A 17,643-nucleotide genomic window follows, 5' to 3' on the forward strand; every position below is an offset into this window, starting at 1 on the left:
GTGTAGACATATTCTTTCCTAAAACATGTGATTGTGTAAATGAAGGTATATTTCAATTGTAATTTTTCAAAATTAAGCTGTCTTGCTGGGCTGAAGCAGAGCTTAAAATGGAAAGAAAACATAAAACTCAGCATATTTTATATGAAAGCCCTTTTGGGGAAAAATGTTATATCATTGCATGGAAATATTTTTTTATATGTTCTTGATTTAGAAATTCAATGTTTAGTTGATCAGGGTACAACGTTATTATAAACATGCAGTCAGGGGTTGGTTGTGGCCTAGTGGTAGAGTGCTTGCCTAGTGTGAGGCACTGGGTTTGATCCTCAGCACCACGTAAAAATAAATGAATAAAATAAAGGTCCATCAACAACTAAAAAAAAAAAAAAATTAAATACAGTACAGTAGAATTGAAATTCTCATATTAGAATTAAAATTATTATGCTAACATTGGCTAAGTTTGGAAGTAATTAAGGAACAATTGTATGAAAGGTGAATCATGGACTCTAAAAGTAACTTCTGTAATAATAACTGATAAAAACTTATAATATCTAGCTAAGTGAGATTCAAAGTATTCTTTCATCAGAATTTAAAATATAAAAAGAATATATCACTAGAGAAGAATGTGTAGATAATTCCAACTTCAAAATAGCTCTAGCAATAGATTATATTAAACCAAGCCAAAGTCCTCATTTCTATCCCCTACACTTCAAAAAATAACCAGGAAATGGAGTGAATATGTGTAAAGGTCATGAATTGTTGGGTTTCTTAGTTTTGGAAGACATTATGTTTACTTTGGAAGTCTAAATTGTATCTCTAACGTGTCATGTCCAAATTGAAAGTCACCTCTTTTTTCAATCAAGAGTAATCAGCTTTTACCTGCTAGAATTTGAGTAATCTTAATGAAAAAGTCATACGTGTAATGTATTTGCCTGTTTTAAATTCTTAAGATGTTTGCCCATAATGGCTTGCTCATAATCCCTGCCATGGCCTGCAGGATTCATCCTAGTTTGGCTTGCATCCACTTTTTCAGGTTTCTATTCCATTGCTGTCCCACATGCATCAGTGCTTCAGTTGTAGACATAACCTGGTACTGGATTTGGTGGCACACGCCTGTAATCCCAGCAACTCAGTAGACTAAGGCAGAAGGATCACAAAGTCCTAAGCAACTTAGTGAGATCCTTTCTCAAAACAAAATATTAAAAGGACTGGGGATGTGGCTAAGTGATTAAGTGCCCCTGGTTCATTCCCTCGTACTAAAAAAACAACAACAAAAAAAAACAAAACAAAAATTCCCCTGAAGTTCCTTGAAATGCCCTGTGTCAAGTTAGTTATCTTTGTACTTGATCCCACCTTCTGCCTCTTTCTTTTGCTTTGTTTTTTGGAGACGGGGTAGAGGAGGCATGGGTCTATATTGCTCAGGCTGGCCTTGAACTCTAGGGCTCAAATGATCCTCTCACCTCCATCTCCTGACTAGCTGAAACTACAGGTGTATGCCACAGTACCTGGTTCTCCTGCCTCATTCTTGATGGTCCTTGACTCATTATTCCCAACTCCTTATTTTCAAAGTGTAAAGCAATTTAAAAGATTAAAAAAATTTTAAGTTGTAGATGCACACAATATCTTTATTTATTTTTATGTAGCGCTGAGGATGGAACCCAGTGCCTCACATGTGCAAGGCAAGCACTATACCACTGAGCTACAGTACCAGCCCTAAAACAGTTTTATAATTAAAAACAACAGTAACATCTTGCACATGTCCTGTGTGGGCAAGGGAATGGGTTCCCATTGGAGGGATAGTTCAGCTGCAAAATAAAAGTTATGAAAGTAGAACCACGAAATAGACACCAAAGACCAGAAATATATTTTGCAGAGCGGATGCAGTGATAGGTTAATCCAACTAGAGGGGTAGGCATTTAACACGGATGGAGCCAGCTTCCTTTATTTATAGTGGTACAGATCAAAGGGATTGGTAAGTATAAGGTTTCAATGTGGGAGGAGACTTGTCTAGGTGCTTGCTTCTTCAAGAAAAACAGGATATAGATGGAGCTAGGCAGGGTGTTTGACTCTCACAACCATCTCAGTTCATTCACATGCAGAAGAAGAAACTTAGGCCCTTGACTTATTCCATACACAAAAATTAGTTCAAAATAAATTAAGACTTAAATATAAGAACTGAAACTACAAAACTATTAGAAGAAAACACAGGGATAAAAGCTTCTTGACATTGATCTAAATTATCTATTTTTTAAAAAATATGATCCCACAAACACAGGCACCAAAAGCAAGAACATCAAACTAAAAAGGGATTGCATCAAACTAAAAAGGTCCCACACAGTAAACAATCAACAAAGTAAACAGACAACCTACAGAATGGGAGAACATGTTTACAAACCTTACATCTGATAATGGGCCATATATCTTATAAGATATATATATCTGATCATATATATATATAAATATATACATATACATATATATATAAATATATACATATACATATGTATATATGTATACACACACACACACACACACACACACAAAGAACTCAACTCAGTAACAAGAAAATCTAACTATAAAATATGCAAAAGACCTGAATAGACATTTATCAAAAGAGGACCTACAAATGCTAAAAAGTATATGAAAAATGCTCAACTTTACTAATCATCAGGGAAATGCAAGTTAAAGCCATAATGAGATATCACCTCACACCTATTAGAACTATAATTATCAAAGACAAAAGATAGCAAGTGTTAATGAGAATGGAAAAAAAGGAACTCTTGTATTCTGGTGTTGGGTATATAAACTGGTGCAGCTATTATGGAAAAGAGAATGAAGTTTCCTCAAAAAATCAAAAATAGAACTACCAGATGGTCCAGAAACACCACTTCTGGGTATACTGTACATCTGAAGGAAATGAAACTAGTATTTCAAAGAGATGTCTGTGCTCCCATGTTTATTCTATTACACTATTATTCACAATAGCCAAGATATGGATTCAACCTAAGTGTTCAACAGAAGATAAATGAATACAGATAATGGCACATATATACAACAGAATACTAATCAGTCTTAAAAAAAGAAGGAAATCCTTTGATTTGTGATACTGGTGAACCTGGAGGGTATTATTAAATGAAATAACCATGTACAGAAAGACAAATATTACATGATCTCATTCATATGAGGAATCTCAAAATGTTAACCTCAGAAACAGCAGAATGGTAGACACAAGGGCCTGGGAAAAATGAGAAGATTCAAAGGAAATAAAAGTTATGCAGGATTAATAAGTTCTGGAGGTCTAAGGTACAACATGATAATAACAGTTAACAATATTGTATAGTCTACTTGAACTTTGCTGAGAATGTAGATTTTAAAAGTTCACACACAGAATTAGGACACAATATGATTATGAAAATACAACCTGGGTATTTATTTTTTTATAAGAACCATCCCTTGTTATTAAAAAATATTTTTGGAAACAATTTTCAACATTGCATGAGTTATATAGCTTTACCATAAATTACTTAGCCTTTCTTCTATAGTTGACATTTAGTTACTTTTAAATTTTACTAATATATCTAGTTTTCTGATAAAACACTTTGTAGGCAAATCTTTGAGGTGTTTTTGTTGTTATTGTCATTTTTTGTCCTGGAGATTAAACCCAGAGTTGCTCTACTACTGAGCTATATCCCCATTCTTTAGAGTCTCACTATGCTGGCCTTGAACTTTTGCTCCTCTGTTTAGCCTCCCAAGTAATTGGGATTACAGATGTGTCACTGCATCTGGCAAGATCCTTAATTTTTTTGGCAGAGGGTGTGTGTGTGTGTGTGTGTGAGGGATTGTTCCCAGGGGTGCTTAGCCACTGAGCCACATCCCCAGCCCTTTTCATTTTCAGACAGGGTCTCACTAAGTTGATTAGGGCCTCAATAAATTGCAGAGGCTGGCTTTGAACCCACAATCCTCCTGCCTCAATCTCCCAAACTTCTCAGATTACAGGTGTGCACAACTGTGACCTATTTCTTAAATGGTAGATCCCAAGAGGAGAAAGGACTAGGTTAAGGACATGAAGCTGTGAAGCTCTTGATATTCACTAATTGCTTACTGGAAAGGTAACTTGCAATTTCCAAAAAATATACAAGAATCCCAATTTTGTTCTGTTGCTAATATTGATTTAAAAAAAAAACTTTTAAAAATCCCCGTGAATTTGATAGGTCAAAATAGAAACTGGTACCTTGTTTTACCATTTTCTGATTTTGTAACAAGATTGTTCATCCATCACTCTATTCTTTTCATCTTGGCTTCCTGTTTACTTTTTAGTCATGGGGATTGAACCCAAGGGCACTCTTCCTCTTAAATATATCCCCATCTCTTTAAAAAATTTATTTTTGAGACAGGCTCTTGCTAAATTGTGTAAGATGAACTTTAACTTGTGATTCTCCAGCCTTAGCCTCCTGGGTCACTGGGATCACAGGTGTGTGCTGTGTGCCTGCCTCTACTTCTACTTCTGAATACTTCTTTTTCAGTATTCTTTGTAGGCTTTTCTTCTATTTAACCATAGTTTGTCCTCAGCCTCTGTAATATCTCACAGGCATCTCAAACTCAGTATGCCCCAAATTAAATTCATCTTTATGCTTATGCCTGCTTCACTTTTAAAAATCTAAATCTCTAATTCCCTTCTCCAATTTCCATATCCAGACACTAAGTTTCTCCAACTCCACCTTTTAGATCTCAAATATATTCACTTTTCTCTCTCCACTCAAGTTTTTTCTCAGGCAAGATCCTTCACTAATCTCCTTGCCCTTGTTGTTATCCCACTGTATCTTACATATTGCTATCAAAATGTTCTAAAGTGCAAATCTGATCATGTTCCTTTCTAGACTCCACTTTGCTGTCCAGCTTCATCTCTTGACCTTCCTATCCATTCCCTTCTCTCCAGTCACATGGAAAAAAACAGAATTCCTCACTCCCGATGTATTCGTTTTCCGCCAAGGGTGTGCATTTTCCTTTGTCTTGTGAATTCCAACTACGCTGAGCACTTCTCTGTCCTTTATACATTAATTATATTTTGCACAGAGCTTTATTGTGGCACTTCACTATTTTGCAGTTTTTGTTTAACAATCTATCTCCTTAGTTGACTTGAGATACTCAAGGACAAGGTTCTATGTCATTCATCTTTTTAGTCCAGGTCCTAGAAAAATCTTGGAATCATATCAGGCCTTCAGTGTGTGGATTATTCGTGATAGAAACTTTAAAATTCCATCCCATCTTCTAGAATCTCAACCTACCTAATGTCTCTTATATCAAATTCTTCTCCATTCCCCATTTCTAAGATTGACAAGCTTGGGTGCTTCTCCAGATCAAGTCCTTTTCATTACTATGGACAGTTATCTTTTTAACATATACCTGGTTATGTTACTTCACTACTTCAAAAACAACTTTGTGATATATTCATACACACACCTAGCATAATTTGGTCAACTTCACTCCCCAATTCTTCCCTTTCCCTCTCCTTTTGTGAAAGTACTTTATAAATAGGTATATTTCAAAAAGTCACCTGGCCTATACAACTAGATTGCAGCCACAAAGTTATAGAAATCTTATAGAAATTCTGACATATTTTAGAGGAATTATGAGTTAGCTATAAAGCTTTGAGAGAGGTGCTATATGAAGTCCCATTATCCTAAAGGACAATACCCACCAGTATCAAAGGTCGAAGTATTCAGTCCCTATAGAATTCTATAGAATAGGTTTTTATCTCCTAAATAATTTTTTAATAAAATTTATTTTTGTCTTTCTATTGAAATTAGACTGAAAGATAATCTGATCAAGCAAATAAGGAACTAAAGTATATAAACCAGTAAAGCACAAATTCATTCACACACACAAAATTAAAACTCAGTAACTCCTCAATTGCCACATGTACCCATTTTTAAGTTAATTTTTTTAATTTTATTCTAATTTGTTCAAGTTAATATTTAATGCCAGTCTATTGCAGGTGCAATTCCAAAATATTCCTAACATAAAATGAATTAAACTGTAAGGCAGTCTACCAAAGTAAGGTAGACAGTCTTCCTACTGCTTTTGAACAGGAGCAGATACCTTTCTCTGGATATATCCCCAAAAGAGAAATACAGGAAATTCTATTTCTCTTATCCTATTAACAATGTGGTTGAAATTTGAGGTACACTTGCTTCAAGATTTTCTGGCTTAAACCACCCCAACCTGAGTTAAATTGTCATTCACAGATTATATAAACTGACACAAGTACAGTAAGTTTTTTTTTTATTGTTAAACTACTATGGTACCATATGCAGAACAAAAGTAAAAGGGTAAAGAGACTGACATACTGTGCATTCACATTTTAAATTCTTGAATTATAAACAAATGATTAGGTAGGAAAGGAAAACTGAAGCAAGTGTTTTTCCTTAGAAGTCTTCTAATTTCTCTAACAATTATAGAAAACATGCTCAAAAACTTTAGAAAAAAACACATTTTTTCCCTCTACATGTGATAGCATATCAATAAATAAACTATGCTTACTTTAATAAACTGGAAAGACTCCCTCAATATTAAGGACAGTCTATGTCTGGCTAATGCAATTATAATTTAGATATAATATAGGCATCAAAAAATAAAGGAGTGACACAGTTTAAAATTTTCCAAAATGTTAAGACTCTTAATGCTGAGTTTCCAGTTCCAGAATTGTCCATTCACCTTGAGGTGAACAATCTTCTGAGGAAAAACTAGCCATGGTGATACTTGCTGAGGAATTATCCAGTGGAGATGTTAGTTCGCTCCATCTGTTCAAAGTGTCAACATGTGCTATACCCTGAGGTTTTGAGCTGTCTCGTGCTAAAAGGAGTGTCTGATTGATTAAATACTGTGCTAAATTTAGATCTTCAGGAAGAGAATTTGTAATATTTAAGTTTGAGTCCTGTTCAGAGAGCAGTTGCTTTAGTAGAGTCCAGTCCTGTTTTGCAAAATGTTGATTATCTTCAAAATCCATATCTGTAACATGTGTTTCTGATTCCATTTTCTGCTCAAATGCTTCTGTTACATCCATCTCATATATTGGAGAAAGGGTTTTTGAAGGCCGATGGTCATACATGCGGGTTTGTGCCAGTGTGTCACAATCATCTATGTCTCCTGAAATAATTCATAATACTACACAATGTAAAAATTGCACATGTTGGTACTCCTCAGAGTTTTGTAGTACAATATTAATACAATGTAACAGTGATAGCCCCCCAAAAAACTACAAAATGGGAAAATAACATTTATACAAAACTGACAAAATTTCTGAGGCATTTCTTTGTCTACGTTAAAAAAATTCAAGGGTGATATTTAGCAGCAAAATCAACATAGGCAACTAACAATAATTTTTCATTCTTTAATTTGAAAACTTATACAGAAAATAACAAATTATTTCAACACAAACATAGAAAGTACACATATATCTAATTTACTACAGTAGAAACTTAAAGAGGAAAAAAAAGACAATTTATCTGATGGTGACTTTTAAAGTAAGTCACTACTCCAAACGGGGGTATAAATACATTTTATCTAAAGGTTTATTTGTATATTGCACATGCAAAGAAGGATTCAAGCAAGAACAAACAAACAAAAAAGTACAACTTTTTTTTTTAAACTCCTATTCTTATGATTTTGCTGAATAGGGATTATAGATGAGCATTTTTCTTGATTATGATATACAATAGTTAGTCAGCCACTATTGCATATTTCAAATGTGGGTCATTAGTCTGAATTACCATAATAAGGAAGACAAAAACATAAAACAATTAGACAGGAAATCTTCTGTGCATATGAAATAAGCCTGGGCTTTTTTCATATATCATCATTGCTTCTAAATATAATCTCTTTAAGGAAATTTAATTTTTACTTGAAAATTTTAGAATAGAATTATATTGATCCTGAAAGTTTTACTCTCTGTAAAATGCATATAAATTGTAATAATCTAGTTGTTAAAATAGTTCAGTGCTTTTAGTTACATATTACTATAGTTATTGCACAGCCCTCATATATATTACTAGCAAGTCCATAAATCATATCCAATGTATAATAAAATTTCTTAGTTGAGAATTCTTATGTTAAATTAGACATAAATAACTAAATAATAACAAACTAAGATTTTATATTTGCTCTTTATGTAAAATCTCCTAATAGGTTAGTTATGTCAAATAAACAACCAAAATTTTTACTAGATATTAATTCTTCACTAAGATTTTCGGTGAATAATAATAAATGAATAACTAGTTAATTTTCATATTATCAAGAAATTTAAATTTTCATTTAAAATTTGAAACTGTTGTGTAAGTAATTATTCTATCTACCTAAAATATAACATTCAGGGCTACATAAAACTTTAAAACTCTATAAACTTATTTTCTTATGCATTTAGCATTTCTATTTCTGTACATTACCTGCAGATAAAGCAATATTAGCTTTTTCGGTAGCTGTAGAATGGCTCTCTTTCACTTGACCTTCCTGAGGCAGAACTTGACTCCGAAAGGAGTCTAGAGATTTCATAGAGTTGTTCTTTGGTGTGTCAGAATTGGGTTCTCTTTGATGAAGCTCCAAATGACGTGGCCTTTCTTGAGATTTTATGTCACTATCCAAGAATTTGCTGCGCTGCTGAAAATCATTAGTCATATTGTTTCCACCATTTACTTTTTTATTCTCTGGAAAAAACTGCCTGCTTCCTTTGGACAGGACATCTAATGTGTTATCTTTGTCAATGGCTGAAACACTCTGTTTCTCTTTTCTTGAAGAGTCAATGCTATTAAGACCCAAAAGAGTTCTTTCATTTTTATATGTGTTATTGCCTTTTTCTTGCTGTTTACACTGTAAAATACTCTCTTCACTTTCTTGTGAGAATCTGGAAAAGCAGGTCCTTCCATGATGTTCATGAGAAACACCATCGAAAACATCAGAAGGTGAAAGTGAATCTAGAGGAGGCTGAAAAGGAGTATGGACTTCCCCTTCATCAGATCCCAGTTCTTCACATTCATCTACTGAAAGTAAAACTGACCTTTTAAACTTTTTAGTTGCAGAAAACTCACGACTTTCATTTTCATTTCCATCTTCAAAAGCTAAGTTAATTATTCCCTGAAACTGCTGAGGAGCTGGATTAGAGAGAGAGAAATTTTCTGCAACATTTTCAGCTTCAGATCTCTCATCTTCTGTTTCATCTGCTGAGGAAGAAACCTGATCTATTTCCTGAGCAAACTGGACACTGCCTCGTGGAATATTTTCTTTTTCCCTAGGATGAACTATTGTGGATCGAGACCAAATTTCTGGCCTTTTCCTAGGAATCTCATCATCACTTGTTGAGTTAACTTGGAAAATGTCATTACTACTTTGCTTTTTCATTTTTACTTCAATTCTTAAATTACTATCATATATTTTTAATTCTTCAGGAGTACTAGTATCACTGCTACTTCTTCCAAGGAAATCATGGCATAGCATAGTCCCACACTTAGAAATACCTCTGTCATTTGACCCATCATCATCCTGAGACCCTCCAGCATCATAGTCTTCAGACCTGGGTTTTATGTCATCAGAGGATGTGGTAGCACTGCCCGTGTCAGATTCAGGACTCTCTCTCTGATGCAGCACATTGGTACTCAAATTCCAGTGACCCATGAATGGAGCTTCTGAAGTTTCATGATTCTCTGGAGTTTCTGATGTTTCCATATTTTTAGGAGAATTTTTTCCTGATGTCTGTCCCGAAAAACATTTGGAGGAAACATCTGAGTCTGTGGTAGTAAGTTTATCTTCCTTCATGGCAGAGTCATTAGGTAACTGAGTAGGAACTGTTGGTTTTTCTACATGAATTTTAGATTTTCTGTCATCTTGAACAGAATTTAAGGTACCATTTATCCTTTCAGGAATACAAGGTAAAACATCTTTTATGCATTTCATGCTTGATGTTCTATTTATATCTTTTCTCCCTATTTCTTTCTCTCTATCTGATATTAAATGGATTTGTTCTACATTTGTTGAGTCTAAATCACAAATTGGATTAGAGTTTAAGGAGTTTTCATTTGGATTTGAAATCATGGACTTCTGAGCACTGGTACTATAAAATTTTGAATCTACACTATCATTTTCACCAGAAGTACAATATGCTTCAGTAGGAATGCAATAATTTGTGTCTTTGTGATTGGGAAGTTTTGTTTCACTTTTATCTGAACAAATTTGTTCTGATTTCAGTTCTTGTTTTACTGATTTATCCAGCTTTAAAATATTTTGGCATTCTTTTTCTTGACTGCTTAATGGCTTTTGTGGGTCAGGTCTGCATGATGACTGAAATGCTTCTGTGCCATTGATTTTGGTTGCAAGATTAGTTAGAGGTTTGTGAGGCTTCTGTTCAGAAGCACTGTCTTTGTTGTTATCATCTACATGATTAAATACGCTTTTTTGTGTAACAGATGTTTCATTTTTTAAAGGTCTTTGAGAGGAAGACTGAGTCTTCAATATAATCTGTCCAGGAAGCATTTTTTGTTTTGAATCTTTGTTATTCAGAGTTTCACCTTTCTTTGACTGATTCAGGGTTTTAGGCATTGACACTGTTTTTGCATTAACCTTAGGCAAAGTTGTGAGTCCCTGTTTAACAACTTTTTTCTTAGGTATTTGTTTATCTGAAGTTGTCTTATGGTCCAACTTTTCATCAGACTTCCTTGAAGAGACTGAAGATTTTACTGAATTTGGTGATTCACCTTGGGATCCTAAGAAAAGAAAGTTCAGAAATACAATATATTCTCTAAATCTGTGTGAAATTCAACATTTTAAATTACTTTAGAAAAAATAAAATAAAAACAATGATCAAATGGACAATTACAGATTAGGACTTAGTCATACAATAAAATTTTAAAAATTATTTTTCTATTAAAATATATAGGGACTATTTTAGGGTCTTAGTTAAAACTGATTCTCTTCCTCAAGAGCCTTGATCCTTATGCCAAAATTGGATTTGCATAAATATCTGAGGGAGGAAAAAGTCTGATTTCTTAGACCAAAGGAGCAGGGAAGTTTTTCCTTTGAAGTTTTTTTTTTTTTTTTTGGTAGGTGGGGAGAGGGAGGGGAAGGCTGTGTTCTACATAGCTGGAAATGAGAAGCAAGCTAAACAGAAAATAGAAAACTGTTGAAATTGTTCCTTTTTCCTTTAAACATGAATAAAATCATTTTACTTCTTATAAGAAGATCACTATTATTGTAGCTCATTAATTTAAATCTGCAGTGGAGACCAGAACTGCTGCCTGAAGGGAATGAGAGATTAACTTTGGGAATTCATTTGTATATACTGGTTAGTCTTAGAGATGATATTTTTGGGCATTCAAATGCAAATAGACCAAAAAGGGTTATCAAACACTTTTTTTGTTTGCTTGTTTTGTGGTGCTAGGGATGGAATCCAGAGTCTTGTGTATACTAGACAAGTGTTCTTCCACTGAGTTATATGCCCCCAGTTCTAGCAAATAATTTTAAATGTTTAATTTTTAGCTATTACTAAGATATAAATAATTTTCTCTGCCTTATTATTTAAATTATTTTCAGTATTAATTCATAATGTAAACAAAAATTATTCTGAGGATTTTACAAACTGCTCTTATACATTTGAAGGCTTAATGTATAAAGAAAAGTAATTTTTAAACTCAGTTATTATGTTAGCAAATCATGCAATCTAAATGGTACTCTTTCCTTTTTAAAATTCTTCCTCTATATATAATGGCTATCTAGACTACACCGTTATTTTTAGAGCTTTTTAGTGTTGGTTTTACAGATGGAATTCTTAGTTTTCTATGAAACTGTCAAGAAATATGGGTATACTCTATAAAAGCACCACAAATAAAGATAAACTAGTAATTCCCTTAATTATTTTTCCCACAAAGGATAATAAAAACCAAACCAATACCTCCAAAACATCAAAATACTTGTCTAAACTCTCATCTCTATCATGTGAAACAAATGTAAAATAAATAAAATCATCTTATGTCTTATTTGCTACTTAAGTTCCAAATCTGAGTTTTGCTTATTCAACTTACATAAGGAAGTAATATCCATGATACCCACAACTATTTCAGCTTTACCTTGAGTTTTAGCAAGATTAGATGGGGCATTCTTTGTCCTCTGCTGAGTTGTACCATGTCCATTGCCATTTCCTCTTTTCTTCAAAATTGCCTGTGGTATTGGATCATTATATCCTTTGCCACTGACTTTCTTTAGTACACTAAGAAAAATGGTTTGCACTTAGTATTACAATGAGATTCCAAAACATGAATTTTTAAGAGAATCACTCATGAAATATGTTTTTCCCAAGAAATAAAAGTACATCTTTTTTGAAAATAGAGAAACCACAAGTCTTTAAGTTTTAAAAGTGTAGGTAAAGTATGATAAAGTAATACATAATAAATGCCAAAAGTATAAAGATATTCTTCTAATATTTTGCATCAATCATTCTTGCATAAATATACTTCTTTCATAAATAAGACAATCATTTAAAATATCACAGTATAATATTTTACTTTTTTTAACAAAGAAAAGACACTTTAACAATATTTGGTTAGAAGTTAGTATATAATTAACTACAGAGAAAGTTAGCATATAGGTTAAACAATAAATGAAGACCTACCTATTATTTATATTAGTGTCTTGTTCATGAATGCTTTTTTTGTTGGAAGTTCCACTGGTAACTCTTGAAACAGGCTGAGATTTTACTGCTATAAATTAAGAAAAAGTCAGTCATGGGATAGAATACACAAACATTTAACAATATGGTATAAATTTACTGGTTAGACACTATAAACAAAAGTGTTAAAGTAGAAAGGACTATGTTTTCTCGAATACATATAAATAGTGTATGGCATTTTAAAATAAAAGACCCCCAGGCATTATTCTAAAAACTTTACTTGTTAAGAGAAATTAAAAATAATTAGAGTTTTGGGGTAAAGGTGTAGTTCAGTAATAGAGCATTTGCCTAGCATGTACAAGGCCCTGGGTTTGCTCCCCAACACAATACACACAAAGTATTAAAAAAAAAATTAGAGTGCTAAAAACCCACCTACAATGGAAGTTTTGACACTGTCTACACTGTTTTTTACCATCTGTTCTGGAGAATCACAAAATGATAGCTTCTGACCAGAAGACATCTCTTCTACTGATCCATTTTCTTTTGGTTTGCCCAGACATCCAGCAGAAATTGATAATTCCACACTTGAATTTGGAGATTGGATGGAAGGTCCTGCAATGCTGAGGCATGGAGAATCTTTCCCTGTCACTTTTTTCAAAGGTTTTGCTTTGGTTTGCCCATTTAAATTTCCAGTGAGTACCTTGGGTCTGGCGCCACTGATTTGCCCTTCTTGATTTTTCACTCCTTTTCCATTTACTGAATTCTTATGTCCACTTGCTGCTGCCGTTGCTGTTGCTGACTTTTCCACAACTTTAGGTGGCAGGTTTTCCAGTTTTGCATTATCATTGTTTTCTATTTGGGGCTTTATTACAGTTTTGGACTTTCCAGAAATATTTTTACCCCCAGTTTTCAATTCTTTAGTAATCTTAGATGATACTTTTGTACTATCCTTTTCCTTTACATCATTATGCTTCAAGGTTTTATTTATACTATTTCTATTAGTATTTGATGAATGTCCAGATGCTCCTAATCCATCGGATTTCATCTTTTGATTAGCAGAGAGAGCACTCCAACACTTGTTATTTTCCCTCCAAGATTTGTTTTTTATAATACTAGAATTAGAAACTTGTCTCCTTTGCTACAAAAAAAGAAGAAAAAATACTTTGTAATTTGACTGAAGTATTTGACATGTAATACTCTGTTTCAGTAAGCTAGTTTTTCAGAAAAAAACAAACAACAAAGTTTATGTTATGATTTAAAGTCATTTAAAACTTGGATTGAGTCTTTGATCATTTTGATCAAAACTTTTTTATCTCTGACCATATTATCTTTAATCAAACCTGAAACACAGCATTAAAGGTTTACCTATTTATAAAAGCCATACTGTTTTTAATTTTTTTAGGTCTGGTAGAGATTAATACCTAAAGGTTCAGCATGTCTTAAGTAAATATTAATATTCACCATTTTTTTTAGGAATTCCTGGTTCCACACAAAACCTTTTTCCTACATCATTTCAATTAATCTTTACAACAATCCTATGAAATAGCTCCTGTAGATATTTTCAGTTTTTAGACAAGAAATAGAGGATGAAAGCAAGTATGTGACTTACCCAAGGTAATAAGCTTGTAAAGGACAGAATTAGGACTTGAGCTCATGACTTACTGCTTCAAGGTGGTAATCATCCAAATGGTATAATTTGAGAGACAATGTAAAGATTTTCACCCAAACCTCTCTCTTCAACCCTATCCCAAATTCCAGAAATTTTATCATTAAAGATTTAATTGTCTATAGTAAGAATAGTTTACTTCTTGGAGTCTTAATTTAAAACAAACAAACAAACAAAAAACTCCTAGGAAATACAACATATTACATCGGAAAACCTTGTTTTTTTTAAAGAACAAGAGGGTAGTACAGTAAGGCTACCTGGAGAAAGCATAGGAAAAGGGATATGAAAAAGGAAAAAGAAGGAAAAATAGAAAGATAATGAAGACAAACACAACCACTTTATCATTTTTTAAAACCTAACCTTAGGAAGGAAGAGAACAACAAAAATTTTAAAGTTGGTAAAAATTTTAGAATAAAAATATAAGATTATATTGTCATTTTTTTGGGTAAATTGTAAATGTTCATTTTTTTCCCTTTGTAAAGCTATATGAGACTTGGAGGCAAAGCTTGTATTGTCTTTACTTCTGGTATCTAAAACCCTTGACACCATGCCCATAATATACTGGGGACTCAAGAAAATGCTGTTGTTAAAACTACGCATATATTGATTATAATTCAATAATATAATTATTTCTAAATCTGAAAAGCTTCTATATTACATTTAAAATTGTCCAAGATAAAATGACACACACACACACACACACACACACACACACACACACACACACATATATATGCGTGCATATAGACAATAAAAATATATAAATAACTTAGCTAAATTTGGTAAAAAGTGAGGTATGGTGATAAAGGAATCATGAGACTTACATTGGCTTTGCCTCCAATGGATCTGAGATATTTAAGAAGTTATTAGCAACGCTGGGCCTTAGATTTTGCATGTCTATAGAGTAGAGAATAATCTTCCTCAGATCAGTGTTCAAGGAGTCTAATATTTATAAAGTTCAGACAGGCTTTTTCCTCAGTTTTTGCTTTTTTGATCAAATCTTAACCCAACAAATAACATTCCTCTATTTTTAATCCTAAAATTAGGTCAAGTTCTGCTTTTAGACCTTTTCTCTCCCTTCAAACTGTACTTAATTTGCTCTGTCCTTAAATCTTTGCACTTTGAAGTAGTATGTATTATATGGGGTAAATATACTCCTTTAGAAACTTAACATAGTATGATATGATGAAGATTCAATGTAAATGAATTTCTAGGCAGTCTCTTACTTATATTTGCCAAGTTTAAATGTTTCTTCTGAACACATGACCAATTGGGAATGATCACCATATTCTATTGACTAAATAAATAAATAAAAAATAAAAGATAACCCTCTAATGTATTCTTCTTATTATTTTTTTGGTTAATTCTTACTATAGAAAAACTTAAACATAATTAAAAGAAGACAGAACTGCCATGTACTTAATATCCAGCTTTAACAATTACCGATACATATCCAATTGTTTCATATATATTATCCCCATTTTATTTTGAAGCAACTACTAGAAATGAGATGTTTTATTTTTAAGAATTTTAGTACTAGCACTCTTTTAAACATTTCTCCCAGTCTTACCTGATTAACTTTTTCCCACCTTCTATTTTTTTTTTTGGTATTGGACATTGAACCCAGGGGTGCTTTACCACAAAGCCACATTCTAGCCCTTTTCATTTTTTATTTTGAGACAGCGTCTAAGTTTCTTAGGGCCTCACTAAATTGCTGAGGCTTGCTCAACTTGTGATCCTCCTGCCTCAGTCTCCCTAGTTGCTGGGATTACAGGTGTGTGTCATTGCACCCAGCCTTTTCTCTACCTTCTAAATGTTTTATCTTTGTTTGAAAAACATGTGTATTCATTTCACATTTACTAAGTACTTACTACATACCAGACAACTGCCTCAAAATTATTTTTACTAATTTTCACAATAATCCTGCTGGTTATTCCATATAACAGATAAGCAAACACAGATAATAATGTGAAGTCAAGATGTGAACTATTCTAATTTTATATGTAGCACTCATTTCAGTATACCACTGCTTTTCTGAGGGAAACTTATTACTCTATTTCCTTCCCATTGTTGTTAACAGAAAATAACTCTTAGACAACTTTAAGGTCAGGAAGATGAGGAAGAATGATGAAAATCTGTTCTATTTTACTGTAGGGCAGAGGAGGAGGAAAAGCCTGCTCTATAATAGGGGGAAAGAAGGCAGGTAGACTACTTCCTGGAGGCCTTAAAACAAACAAGCAACAACAACAACAAAACCACAAGAATATCTGGGAATTTAAGTACATTAAAAAAAAATCCTAAGGTAACATCTCCTAGAATAACTATGTTATGGGAAATTACATAATATGCTTTAAAGTGACTCAGGGGAAGCCTAGTGGTGTCCTATAGTTTAACAAGTAGAAATTTAGTTGAAACAAAATTCAAGTTTCTTTTACTGTAGTGTTTCTCACCACTTTTAAGGTATAATTTTTATCTACAGTCTCTAAGAGGAGCTACAGTATATACTGATTCTTAAACTTAGCACAAACTACATGTTCTTAGGTGGAACATATGATGGAGGTACTATATTGTGAAACACACTTTAGAGAATAGTCCTAGTAAGTTTACTGAACAAATCTCCAATATCCCAGTTTCTTATCTAAGATATTTGTTTAGATATTGATCCTGCCTTAAGCCATGAGAGCTTAGTTTGGCTTGGGCTGCAGTGTTTTCTATAAGGAAGAAAACAGGATTCCCTATGCCACTCTGCAAGGGCACTATATTCTTTGAATTCCAAACTGGAACTCTCAATGTATATTTTCATATTATCATTGTAATGCACAAGTAGGCTAGTATAATTCTGCACTTAAAAAAAATCTTTTTAGTTACAATTGGACAGAATGCCTTTATTTTATTTATTTATTTATTTTTATGTGGTGCTGAGGATTGAACCCAGCGCCTTGCACGTGCTATTCTGCTGAGTCACAATCCCAGTCCCTGTACTTTTAAATATATTATTGATTACATAAGCAGCTATAAATTATCTCGAAACCCTAACCAGTATTAACATATTTTTTGGGAATAAAAATATAATTTCAGTTATAATAAATACATCAAGTAACTTTTGTGTGTATATGGTAAAAAACACATAACACAAAATTATCATCTTAACATTTTTAAGCATCCAGTACAGTTACATTAATTATATGAACTTTGTTACACAACATATCTGTAGAACTTTCTTGTATTACAAAACTAAAAATCTTTAACCTACTAAACAACTCCCATTTTCTATAACCCACTCTACTCTCTGTCTTTGGGAATCACCATTCTACTGTTTCTGAGAATTTGATTA

At 33.0% G+C, this 17,643-nt stretch overlaps 1 protein-coding gene across 1 annotated transcript in view; it reads right to left on the minus strand.

The window, feature by feature from the left end:
- Nucleotides 1-6,503: 6,503 nt before the first annotated feature.
- Nucleotides 6,504-17,643, minus strand: part of Btbd8 (BTB domain containing 8) — an 82,922-nt gene continuing 71,782 nt past the window's right edge. The window contains exons 14-18 of the mRNA XM_076861936.1: nt 13,076-13,781; nt 12,647-12,734; nt 12,105-12,244; nt 8,439-10,745; nt 6,504-7,143 (exon numbers count right to left, since the gene is read on the minus strand). Of these exons, the coding sequence (XP_076718051.1) occupies nt 6,674-7,143; nt 8,439-10,745; nt 12,105-12,244; nt 12,647-12,734; nt 13,076-13,781 (3,711 nt within the window). The 3' untranslated portion in view covers nt 6,504-6,673. The remainder of the gene's footprint in view (nt 7,144-8,438; nt 10,746-12,104; nt 12,245-12,646; nt 12,735-13,075; nt 13,782-17,643) is intronic.

This window comes from Callospermophilus lateralis, chromosome 7 (genome assembly GCF_048772815.1).
Source record: "Callospermophilus lateralis isolate mCalLat2 chromosome 7, mCalLat2.hap1, whole genome shotgun sequence".
NCBI classification, from domain to species: domain Eukaryota; kingdom Metazoa; phylum Chordata; class Mammalia; order Rodentia; family Sciuridae; genus Callospermophilus; species Callospermophilus lateralis.